This window comes from Belonocnema kinseyi, chromosome 5 (assembly GCF_010883055.1).
Source record: "Belonocnema kinseyi isolate 2016_QV_RU_SX_M_011 chromosome 5, B_treatae_v1, whole genome shotgun sequence".
NCBI classification, from domain to species: Eukaryota; Metazoa; Arthropoda; class Insecta; order Hymenoptera; family Cynipidae; genus Belonocnema; species Belonocnema kinseyi.
In genome coordinates this window covers 40,542,155-40,555,502 of record NC_046661.1, presented here as the reverse complement: position 1 = coordinate 40,555,502, position 13,348 = coordinate 40,542,155, and the positions used below count along the sequence as shown (strand labels likewise).

Genomic DNA, 13,348 nt, shown 5'->3' with positions numbered 1-13,348 from the left:
GGTTCGTCCATCCTTGTAGAGCCCCGCATGCAAGGATAAGGCTGCTTATTCTGAGAGGTCGCCTGGTATCCCAGAGTCACCGTTCTAGACACCTCACCCAGGAATTAACCCCGCTTGGGGGTTAATTCCTTCGGGACCACCCCTGGACAATTGTCCGCGACTGCCTATTTATTTTTGTAACCATATTTAGCAGAAACCCTTGGTACAGGGACCCTCTATCCGCAACCCGAGGACGCGTTCGGTGGCTTTGTCATAGGCCCTTCGGTTTGATTCTAGAGGAATCAAAAAAAAAATATATATATATAATAGTATTAATATTTATTTAATTTATAGTGTATACTTGAAATAACGTAACCTCAAAATATACGCATATTAAGAGGCGCGAAGTATTCAAATCATAAGAATCGCCAGCATCGAAATTTGGAAGTATTAAAATCCCAATGTTTCCAGTGTTCCGACCGGCAATCGTGCACCTTCGAGTTTCAAAATTCAGGAGAGGAGAAATAGGGTTGCGCACGCAACCTAGTCATTTACATCGTCTCCTACTATATTTACACGGACATAGACCTGTGATAGTATTGGACCAAGTCTCGTTTCAGATCTGCGATCACTCGAACAGTCTCCTCCTTTTCTTTCTCGATCCAATGTCTTGCAGTATCACTATGTCATACGACATGAGAAAATCTCACACAACCCTAATCCTCCCCCCCCCCCGCTATATTCCATACTATAATTTTAATTGCGCCCCTGCATTCCTTCTGTTTCTCTTTTTTGCTTACGAAAAAGTGTTTCCTTCGCCCTCCTCTCCTTCTCTTTCCAGTAGTATTCCCTCCTTTTTGCTGCTTCCACCTTCTTGTTGATCCATTAAAAAATTTCCTGCTCCCTGAGTGCGACGTCGTCCTCTAATGGGCCTATGTAATTTCCGTTCCGGTCAGCTCGAAGGTGTTAGACCTCAGGTCTATTATTATCAAACGGACTTCAGCTCGTTTAATTTGAGTTTAGACATCTCTTTGGTATCTCTTCTCGTATTGGTAGACCTCCTTGTACTCGCCCGTAAGTAGATCTGCTCTGTTCTCCATTACTCTTTCAAGTCCACTGCCCTTCTCCTTCCCTTCAGGTGGTGTAAGGATGTAGATACTCTCATTTGGAGTTTTATTCTCACACTCCTTTAACTTGCTGTCAAAACCTCTTTCTCCAATCTCAACTCCTTGATTTCTTCCTTGTGCTGTTTCTCTCGTTTCCTGGCTTTCTCCAGATCCGACATTGCGGTCTCTTCCCTTTTCTGCCCTTTTACAATTAACTCCTTCAGCTCCCCCTCCAGAGGTTCCATCTCTTTCCTCAATTCCACCTTCAACCATTTCTTCAAGGACACCCCAATTTGGCTAGCTCACTCCAACAAGTTCTGAAGTAGGCTCGGCCTTTTCTTTTTAGATGGTATTCTCATAAGGGTTTCCCTTTATCCCTTTCCCTTTTTCTGAGTAACCTCCCAAAAACTGTTCTGACGTTCCCTCCTTTCTGATCGGCGAGCGCGAGATCTCTGATCTTTCGAACGCTTTTTCCTCACAGACGCTCCTCTACCACGTAATATTCCGCGCCACAAAACTATCCAGATTTTTTACACTTTTAGCGTTTTATATAGCTTGTCTCTCCACTTCAGAAGGTCATCCTGGGCCGTCTTTTTTTTGCCTTCTCACCCACTAACTGGTTTTGGATTAAAATCCCCGGGTTCCCGATTTCTGTTTTCGAGTCAGGTTCTTTAAATCCCCGTGGAGAGTCGCCACTGTCCAGTGTAGCCTCCGCCAGAAGCGCCTTCTTGGTTACATTTTCGGAACCCTAACCGGAAGTTTCGACATTTTCCCCACCAGCTTTCCATAAACCCAATGCTCCCCATCACTTTGAAATACTATAACCTTTCCAAATGAACACCCTCTCACACCTCCGAAAAAACACTTCTACTTCTTGACTAGCAGCCTTCGATTCTGAATCCCGCAGACTTATTCCCGTGTGGATGCTTGAGCCACGTAAATTCGGCTTATTTCCCGAAGCTACTACAACGCGCGTTAATTGCTTGACTGTCCGACCAGAACTTCTGTTAACCGATGATATTTTCTAATCAGTGTGAATGCGTCTAAGTTGTTCAATTTGGAAGCATTTAATTTTGAATGTTTTGGATTCAAAATACAAAAAGATTGGTAAAATAAGAGTACCTTTATGAATTTATTTTTAATAGAAATATTGAAAGTAATGTGTTAAAAAATTCAGCGCTTTAGTTTAAGAGCCTTAAAATTGAAACATTTAAATTGCTAAATAATACAAAGTTGCACAGTTCAAAAGAAGCCCTAAAAATTAAACGATTTTGGAATTGTTATTAAAAACTTAAGAATTAAGAACTTAAATCTCAAATTGTTATCATAGAAATGTAAAGAATTGAAAATCCAGCTCTACTTTAAAAGCACATGATAATTTCATCTCATATCCAGCTTCATTTAAAACAATTGTTTGGGGGGTTCGAATAAAGATGTTGACAAATGCGCTGATATTTTACGGATTTTCCTATTTTCAAAGAGTATCATTCGTTATTCGGCTTTTTAAAATTTTTTATTTAGTGGCACTGAAGTGGCTACTCTGATTTTCAAATATAACTTTTTCTTCTTGAACATAACTTATCAAATTTCATAATTTTCATATTCTATTGGTACCGTTTTACATTTTGAAATATGTACTATTTAAGAAATTTCAAAGTTTACGAAATTCTTTGTGTATATTTAAAAGGGATCAAAGTTAGCGACACTTTCTTACATGAAGGGATTTCCTAACCTATTAACTCGTTAAAATCTCCGTCCTCCCTCCCCTTCTTTCCCTTCATCACGTCTCGTTTCGCGGAAAAAAGTAAGACTGATGAAACCCCGACCGAAACGATACGGGTTTTAAGTCCAGGACTACGAAACCTTAAAAACTTGTTCTAAGTGAATATTTATTATATTATCATTTATTACCGTATTCTCTCCCTATTGCCATGTAAAAATTGCCCTATTTCCTCCTTTTTTGAACCATTTCACGCTTTAAAACCAAGAATAGTGATAAGAAGTATTATAATTTTTTCTGAATTCTAGACGCTGACCCAAACGCGATAAGAGACAGAATGAAAAAGATATTAGAATCCAAGGATAGCAGGCATAATAAAGATGATATCATGGAGGAATGGAAACATTTTATCGACAATGAAGCGTACCTAAGAAAAGCGATAACTAATTTAAAAGTTGTTAATAACCAAACGCCATTTCCAAGTTGGTTTGATACTTCCTTGATCAAACTTTTATTGCGTGTTTCTGAGATTCAGAAACCGCTCATTCAAATCCTTTTACAGAAGCTTAACGAAGTAATTCTCGAGGCGTAAGTATTCTGCTTATACTTCTTATCAGATTAAATTCCAATTTTATTTGAATAGTTTACTTTTATTTTCTTTTAAATTGAAAAATTATTTTGCCGGAAATTTGAACTTACTTTTTCTATTTTTTAGTCTTGAACCGGAAAATGTAGCCTGGACATTCAAGCTTTTGGAACAATTGAGATTTTTAGAAACGGTTGTCGATTCTGATTCAATGATGACGAGTATCGAAAGTTTAGTAGAATGTACTCCAACCTGGTTTCAAGAAAAACTGATTATGATTTTACCAGATATAGTGGTAGATTCGCAGAATCACCAGACGGCTGAAATTCTCGTTAAATTACTGGAAGAAAAGCCTGAAATGACCACCGTAATCCTGGAAAGTATTTCAACTTTGTCAATTGGAAAGGAGTATTTTGAAGAGCTTAGGATAAGAGTAACCAATATGCTTGTTACACATGATCCATTCACCGTTCCTGCCATGCTCGGGTGAGGAAAAAACTCGTATTAGTATGACGATGCAGCATTGAATGTTGTAAAAGAAATACGTATTAAGGCAATTGTCAAAAAGTTGACCGCTTTATGCTCCAGTCATTGTCCACATTTTCTTTAATTTATACATTTTTTCTCGAAATATCTCCGTAATGTACGTATATCAAAGCACAATTTGGCATAGTTTCAAAATCTTAGAAGACTTCGTTTAAAAATTATAAATAGAAAATTACGCAAATTGTCCTGTCACGCACCTGTTTCAAAGTGAAAATTAAAATTTTTTAATAATATTTAAAACATTCTTGATTAATTTTTTATATTTGCAGCTATTACTTTTATTGGATTGAAAAAGATAATAATCGAGAAGAGGGTTTAATATTTTAGATTTAAGTATCTCAAAAATCACCTCAAAATGTGTACCGTAAGTTATATGTCTGATATCCGAAGTTCCTATTTTAAACTCAAAAATAATTACCTAAACTATTTAAAATAGGGGCTTATATTGATAATTTGATACTTAAACAGATTTTTATATAGTAAACAATCGATTTATCGATAGTAATTCGAAATAACAATAAATAAATTTCACTATTTTGCATAATATTTTTTGTAAAATGTATCAATATTTCATACTATAGAAAGTGAGAAGATATTTTGAAATGCTGAAACCCAAACCAAAAAAATGATTAAAATACTAATTCGACAAATTCTTAATAATTGTCGTGTTTGAATGTCAGGTTACCAGGCCTCGATAGGTAGGAGCAATTTCTGTTTTAAATGGTTTATACGTGTCATAAATATATTTCTTGATCTCTCAGCTTTATATTTTGATAAGCTCTATGGTTAGAATTAATTTTAAAAAAATCGATTTTAGCCGGTTTTAAAATGTTTTTTTTCTTCTAAAATCTCATTGTCTAAAATGGTCAGCTTTTTGGCAATTAGCCATTAATACATCATTTTTAGCCTGTAATATACATACAATCTTTTTTTAAATTTCGAAAACGAATTTATTTGATTAAGATTGCATCTGGCTACAACAATACAGCTTTTATTGTTATTATTAAATGTATTTTTCTTGACCAGGGAAATTAATTTATAATATCAGATGTTAATTTTGTTTGTCTACTTATCTAAATCAATATTATTAAAATATTGATTAATCTTAAGATTGTGAAAAAATGCCCTCTAGCTCCGCTGGGATACGAGCCCAGGTCCTTCAGATTGCCGGTCTGATGCTGATGTCGGTGTGATACCGGTATGAGCATCAGACCGGCAATCTGAAGGTCCTGGGCTCGTATCCCAGCGGAACTAGGGGTCATTTTCTTGGCAATCTTAAGATTAATCAATATTTTAATAATATTGATTTAGACTAGTATACACATAAAATTAACATCTAAAATTATTAAATAAAGCTTTTAATTTGAACAGCCTATTATGCGCCGAACAGCATTGGAATATTTCGCAATATTTTAGAATGTCCTAAAAAGTTCGGGAGTGTTCTGGAATATTCTGATATCTTCAATAATAATGTTTGAATAATTCTAAACTTCCGTGAAAATTCTTGCAGATTCTTGAAAGTCCAGAACACTCCACAATTTTTCGGGAATTATTTAGAAATAAAAGAATAGTCAATAAATCCCAGTACGCTCTATAATATTCTGGACAGAATATTTAAATAGCATTTTGTGAGTTTCTTGAATACTCTCTTATTTCTATTAAAATTCTCCGAAATTTCTGTAATTTTTTATCTGGTTATTCTAGAATCATCTGTACATAGAATATTCTAGTGTTCTTAGATTTTTGCAGATACATTTTGTTTCTCAATTCTCTGAAAATTGTGGAATGTTTTGAAATATCATATATTCTTGAATGTTTTATCTGAATTTCCTTGAAGCTCCCCAATCGGAATAATAAACTTTCCATGATTGAGTACTAAACATAAACAAACAACATATTATTTTTATAAATAGAATGTAAAAAATTGTATTTAGGTTCATTTTGAGGTACTGCGATGAAGACCGCGCAGCTGTAAAAATATTGAAGACCATGCGCATGGTTCATTTGGAGCCACTATCGGAATCTCAAGTGGAAAATTGTTTTAAAAATCAAATGCTGACCGTAGAAAAACTGTGGCCCATCATGAAAATATCAAAAAAAGTTGCTCACGCCGCTATGACTGTTGTTAAAAATGCAGACGCCGACAAGGCAGATAACGACCTAGGAAAACCCTTTGATTTAATTCTTATACTTTTACTTATTTCCACTGGTACCACGGCAAAGAAAAGCGCTGAAACAATCTTTAAACAACATTTGCGCTCCGGGTATTACAGAATAAGAATGCTTCAAACTTTTTACAAAGACTTCCTTACGGTAATTACTGCGTTTAAAATGTGTATTCGACTTTCAAATTAAAACTTGTATTTTGCCGAAATACTAAAACTTGTTTGAAAAATCTATTATCTATTTAGGTTGCGCGAGTTTTGCAGCCGATGGCTTTGACTTTGGCAAGTAACCTTTTGAGGTCAGATGATAGACTATACGCAGATTTTGGAATCGAGTGGTTCATCTCAATATTTGTAAGCCAAGAAAGAGAGATCATGCAGCGTGAAGTATTGAGAACAATGATTAATCAAGTTGGGTTTAATAATCTAACAGCGAAAAATTGCTTCATGATACTGAGAAAGATGATTGCTGACAAGAAGAATCGAAAGCATTTACAAGCTCATTGCAATCATCTGAAGGGATTATTAGAGAAGGTGGAGAATTTGGATTTGGAAAGTGTCGCTATTATGAGCGACGTTCTTCACGGATTGTGTAGCGAGACAAGTTTAACTTCTGAATCACTGCAGCTAGACCTCTTCATGCTAATGGACAAACAACTATCTCATTTAAACTCTCTGTAAGTTCTAAATAATATAAAAGCGTGTTTCAATTTGAAGAATTGCAGTAACATGGATCTTTTTGCGGGCTGAAAAAAAGCAGGAAATGATAGTGATAATTTGTTTAATTCTTGGTTTTAGCAGAAAAACTTATCTATTCATTTCCAATGTCACTTGAAATAATCTAAAGATCGACTCCATTTGAGAAAAACAACTTTTCACAAAGTTATGAGTGTTTGAGTTTTGACATATATTAGAAAAAAAAAAAACAAATATTCGTTTATAATCTTTTTTTCTGAACCTAACTTACATATTTTAATTTTCTTTCGGATTCTGGCCAGTTCAATCTTCTGTCGAAATCCGTCGGAATAGTTGAAAAAATTTCAATTAACAGAACAGCGACGATTTGGTTGAAAATATAAGAAGTCGATTTTCACCAAAATCTATACTCGTTTTTGGCCAATTTTTTTAAATTTATATTTTATAAGGAAGATCTCCTGTTCGTTTTATGCGGGCCATTCCCATTTTTGTGATGTGAAGAATTTGTTCCCCATAAAATTTATTTTTCTTGAAAACAATGAAAGATAGAAAAAATTGTAATATAAAAATGTTCACATCTAGAAAAGTTAGACAAGAAATATGTCTTGCTCTTTAAGGGCATGTGACACAGCTAAATATCTATATTACCGACCACAGTTTTTCAGTTTACTGAATGTTTTTTTGAACCTAATAACTTTTTTTGTAAATAAAATATCGAGCTGAAACTTTGGGAAATGTATTAGAGTACAATAAAGTACGTTTAGGTACTGCATTTTGGTAGGAACTTCACTGAAAATTATTTCATCATTTTTCTGAACCTCAACATTTTTTGAACGCTCGAACTTTTTTTATACATAAAATATCGGTCTCAAACTTTGAGAAATGCAAGAGCCGAAAGAAAACTGTACACGGAAATACGAAACCTGGCGGCCACTATACGAGGCTCTAGAGGGTTCGTATTTTCGTGTACAACGTTACCGGCTGATGCCGTTGGAATTGATTGTTGAAATATATTTTTTTACATCTTTTATTATTAAGCTTTGTACTTAAACGTAGTTTTCTTTCGGCTCTTGCATTTCTCAAAGTTTGAGACCGATATTTTATGTATAAAAAAAGTTCGAACGTTCAAAAAATGTTGAGGTTCATAAAAAAGATGAAATAATTTTCAGTGAAGTTCCCACCAAAATGCAGTACCTAAACGTACTTTATTGTACTCTAATACATTTCCCAACGTTTCAGCTCGATAATTTATTTACAAAAAAAGTTCTTAGGTTCAAAAAAACATTCAGTGAACTGAAAAACTGTGGTCGGTAATATAGGTATTTAGCTGTGTCACGTGCCCTTAAGCGTGATGTTTTGCATCATTTACGAGAAAAATTTGAGAATTATATTTTCAGGGATAACATTCTACTGACCTTAAAAATGGATCAGTCCGTATAAAAATCACTGAATATTTTCCTTATAAACCATCAAAACTAACCAAAAATGGTCGAAAAAATATAATCATGGGTTTTGTTTCTTGAAAATCGACTTTTTATATACATTCTAATAAATAGCTAACATTTTTTGTAAATTTTTAACTGAGAAGAAAAATTTTTTATCTGAGAAGAAAAGTGAAATATCTGGATTAGGTTAAAAAAGAAGAATTTTTAGAAAAAATGGCGTTTTTTTAATATAGTATCAAGATTCAATTACTCGTAACTTTGTAGACATGTATTTTTTCAAATTTGAAAAATGAAGCATATAAAAAATGGCTTAATTTTAATTCTAAATTTTCTAAATTCCTAATTGTTTAATTGTGCAGTCTGTATGTACCGAAAAAATCCAGCTATTCGTACCGTAATATCGTTATATGTAGCCATGGTCTAATTTAATTCGAAACGTTCATGTTGTCACTTTTGAAAGAATTTAAAATTCAATAATTTTAGATAAAAAAAAAATATTAAAAATTGTATAATTTAGAAATCCAGTCCTTAATATTCCATTGAATTTTGTTTTTAAAATATTCTAAATCCTTGCAAATTTAATCATTTCCAATTTAAATGTCAAAAACTGAACAGTTTCAAATGGAAAACCTTAATAGTTGAGGAATTTTAAAAGTCTTATGCCATTAATAATGAAAAAATTGAGTTTTTAAGTTATGTACCAATTGAGCCAAATCGAAGTTTTCCCAGTTTTATTTTTGTGAAATGATAAAGAAATTGAATAGTTTTCCATTGATTATTTCACAGACATATACAATTTTAATTTAAAATTTGACAGGACAAGTTCAAATAGCATTAGGTTTGAAAATTCAACATTTTGTTCTTTAAATTCAAATCGTTTAAAATTGTGAAATTGAAATGTTACAGCCTTATAATACTTGAGCGATTATGAATTTATTACATTCGTACAATAAAAGCGATTCAATTTGTAATATTTTAAATTAAAATATTAGAAACTAATTGTTTTAAAATTGGAATGCAATTAAAAAATATCTAACACAATGTTTTGAGTAATTTTTCGGATGTATGTGTATAGAGTTACATTTTTTTGTAAGCTCGATAAGTTGAAGACGGTTGCACAGATATATTGATGAAATTCAGATTACATTTTTTGTGGACTTTATAATATTTTAAAACTGGACTTTTTATATTAAAACGTTGTTCATTGACTTAATTCAAAGTTGACGCAAGAACATAAAATAGATTCCTTGAACTTTAATATTTGGAAATCTATTTTTTACAGTAAAACTTTTTTCATTGACATAATACTTAAAATTGACTTGAGAATGATAAAGATTCCTTTTGATTCGAGACGAATTGTTTGGCCTAGGTGTACTTCTATGTTAGGTAGGTGACCCGTCGGAGCACTCCGTAGTATTTTTAAATAATTTCATTATTAATTTTATATAAATAAAAAAATCAACAATTACGTATCGTTTATGAGGATGTATAATTATATGCACAGGGGAGATTACCATTATTATCTACTGTAGGATAGTCTCCCCTGTAATTATAAATACAAACAAAGTGCAAAGAATGTCCAGATTTCGAATTCACAGCTAGTTTAATTTTAAATAAATGACTCGTGCTAAAGCACTGAATAATTACATTATTTTATAGGATTAAATGCAAAGGTGTTTTGAGCGCGGTTATGGCAATCAAGCATTTGTCAAGCAATCCAGAAACCTGCCAAAAAGCGAGAGAAATTTTCGGTTTGTTTTGAGTTTCACATTTAACTTATTTTGTTTTCTTTTTGAAACTTTGAAAACCTCATTTTCATTTTTTAAATTTTCAGAAAAAGTAAGCGCTGCAGTTTTAAGGTGTCCTAGATCACGAGCTTTGTTCTATGATCGTATGAGCCAAGTGATTTCTGATACACGGAATTTGGATCAAAATTTCCTCCAAGCGTTGAAGTCAAATTTCGAAGATATCCTTTCGCAAGAATATCTCAATGATATAACAGCGTATAGGTAATAAAAGCTCTTATTTTCGGAAATTTGTTTTCTGTTTGCGTTTTCGGTCTCTTGATTAAAATAAAAAAAATCGTTACTGTGGAAGTTTATTACTTTTTAAAACATTTTATCAATGCGTGCATAAAATGGTTCTAGTGACGATTTGGAAGCGAAATTTGGCTTGAATAATGAATACGCCGATGTTTCTACGACAGTGATCAACTTCGTCAAGGAAGGAGAAGAAAAGTTTGGTGGAATTGTACCTATTTTGTTCCGGTTATTAAGAATGTGTACATTGAGGACGAGCGAAGATGGCAGTCTTGAAGATATAAACGCTATTTTGGGTACTTCGCTACTTGTCCCAAAAGATCTCACGAGTCCTGAACCGCATAATCTCGATTACATGATTTACTGCATCAACTGGTAAATAAAATAAAATATATTTTAAAAACTGCGGTCTTAAATAATTTGATTTTTTTATTGCAGGTTTAGAGAAGTTATTAGCGGCTTTGTAAAACAATCAGATTCATTAATGCAGAGACAAGTATTAAAAAGACTCGATAACTTGATGTGGTTGCAGGGGGAATTCCAGATGGCACTATCCATGTGTGACACTCGATATCAACCACCACAAGCTTATTTTCATTATTTCCCCCCAAAACCTTTCATTAAAGTGGACAGAAAGTCGTCTAAAAAAGGTAAAAAAGGAGCTGCTGATAAAACACAGCAATCGGGTACAATTCCTGAATGGGAGAGTTTCGATTTGGGATCGCTTCTGACTTCTAAAAACCCCACCTACTTTCGAAGACTAGATACGAAGGTAATTTTTTTTTATAATAATATAATTTACTACTTTCACCATTCTAGGTAAAAGTCGAAGTTGCAACACGATGAGAACTAAAAAATGAATCGATTTTCCACTGGCACCAATCCCGAGGCTGGAAATGTTGAAAAATGGGGAAAGTAATTATGCAGAAACTATAATAATTTTCATCAATGTGATAAAGTAAATTTTGAAGGTGTAGTGAATTTGAGGCAAATTAAAAATTTTAACCTTCCCTAATTTTGAAAGCTTAAAAAAATTCTCTGACTATCCTAAGATGCAAAATTTTGTTCATTTTGTATGAAAGTAATACAATGTAGAAGCTAGAAAAATCTGCATCGATGTAGTAAAGTCACTTTTAAAGGTTTTGTAGGTGATCTCGAAGAATTGCGTGACGGTATTTATGGACGACGATGATGTTTTTAACTGCAGAAGCTACAAACATTTGTATTGATGTCGTAGACATTAATTTTGTGTCGGTGTTGTCGTAGGTTAAGGGAATGTGATACTTCGTCGTGTGGTCAATCGGGTATAGTTCCCCCGGCTTTTTTCCACAAAAATGAAAATGTTTAAAAACTGAATTCGGAGATGCTATTGAATATTATATTACGTCATACTCGGTCGGTAACGTCGAAATCTATAAAGCCATACCACTTGGTGGACTGAAAAGCATTGATTACATAGGAGTTTGACTAAAATAAATTTTTGTAGACGAAAGTAAGTGAAAAATCGTGATATGGCTTTGCTTCTCAGATAGAAAAGTCATTTCTTTAATTATTGTTAGCAATTGTGCAAGTGTGCGATTTGGACAATCTATCAAGAAAAAATATAATGTGCCGTGATTGAGGTTAGGTTGCATTGTTGGGATAGTTGGCGACTTTTTTTTAAATACCTTCAAATTCTTTGCAATCATTTCAAATCTTTCGAAGTATTTCGAAATTGATTAAAATTAATTTTAATCACGTAAAATCTTTAAAATATTCCTAAGTTCCTTTAAATCTCTTGACAATTCTTAAAATCTTTGAATTTTTGCAAATAAAATAATAATTAAATAAAATAAATATAATAATAAAATATAATAATAAATAAAATAAAATTACTTGAACTCTTAGAAATCCTGTAAGATTTTTTGATAATCCTTAAACTCTTCCAATTTTTTTTTTAAATCTCTTCAACTTCTTTACAATCATTTGAAATTTTTCGAAGTTTCTCGAAATTGACTTAAATTAATTTGAATCTCTTAAAATCTTTTACATTTTCTTAAATTCCTTGAAATCTCTTAAAAATCCTTTAAATCTTTGAACTTTTTCAAATTCATTAAAATCTTTTTTAATAACTTTTCAAAATCTTCCTTGAAATTCTTTAAGACCTCTAAAACTGTCTTAAAATCTTACAAAATAACTTGTAAACCCTTCAACCTTTTTGAATTATTTTTGAATTCGTTTTATATCCTTTAAAAAGAAACTTGAAGATTCCGCCAAGTCCCTAATAATTCCTTCAAATCACATGAATTCTTAGAAATCTTGTTAGATTTCTTGAAAATCCTTAAAGTCCTCCGAATTTTTTTTGAACTCCCTACAACTTCTTTGAAATAATTAAAAATATTGTAAAATTGACTAAAATTAATTCAAATCTTTTAAATCCAAAATCCTTTAAATATTCTTAGACTCCTTAAAATCTCTTGAAATTCCTTAAATCAATAAATTTCTTTAAAAACCTTGAAATCTCCAAAAATTCATTACATCTGTTTTAATAACTTTTCAATAACTCGCTTGACTTTTTTTAAAATCAGGAAAACTGTCGTAGAATCTTATAAAATCTCTTGTAAATCATTAATCCTTTAAAGCTATTTTTTGATTATTTTTAAATCCTTTAAAAAGAAGCTCTAAGATTCCGCTAAGTCCCTAGTAATTCCTGAAAATCACTTGATTTCTTAGAAATCCTTAGTCTTCCGAATTGTTTGCATTCCCTTCAACTTCTTTGAAATCATTTTAAAAATGTCAAATTGACTAAAATTAATTAAAATCTCTTAAAATCCTTAAATTTTTTAGACTCCTTAAAATCTCTTAAAAATCCTTAAATCATTTAATTTAAAAAAATTGAAATCTTGGAATTTATTAAAATCTTTTTAAATAGCTTTAAAATTAATCCTTCGAAAGAAAATCTTAAAATCCCGTCAAGTCCCTATAGTACGAGGGTAGTTCAATAAGTCCTTAGAATGACCAATAGATGGCGCGCGAATCGCTCCAAATCATCTGTTTTCAGTCAGCACCACTCCCGACTAGATATAT

The 13,348-nt window shown here is 32.3% G+C and overlaps 1 protein-coding gene across 2 annotated transcripts in view; it reads left to right on the top strand.

The window, feature by feature from the left end:
* LOC117172302 (Fanconi anemia group D2 protein) overlaps positions 1–13,348 on the top strand; it is a 78,411-nt gene that overhangs the window by 20,194 nt on the left and 44,869 nt on the right. For both annotated transcript variants that reach the window (XM_033360072.1, XM_033360071.1), the window contains 8 exons: positions 3,114–3,393; positions 3,521–3,877; positions 5,872–6,250; positions 6,349–6,779; positions 9,903–9,994; positions 10,078–10,252; positions 10,391–10,657; positions 10,721–11,054. In XM_033360072.1, the coding sequence (XP_033215963.1) occupies positions 3,114–3,393; positions 3,521–3,877; positions 5,872–6,250; positions 6,349–6,779; positions 9,903–9,994; positions 10,078–10,252; positions 10,391–10,657; positions 10,721–11,054 (2,315 nt within the window). The remainder of the gene's footprint in view (positions 1–3,113; positions 3,394–3,520; positions 3,878–5,871; positions 6,251–6,348; positions 6,780–9,902; positions 9,995–10,077; positions 10,253–10,390; positions 10,658–10,720; positions 11,055–13,348) is intronic.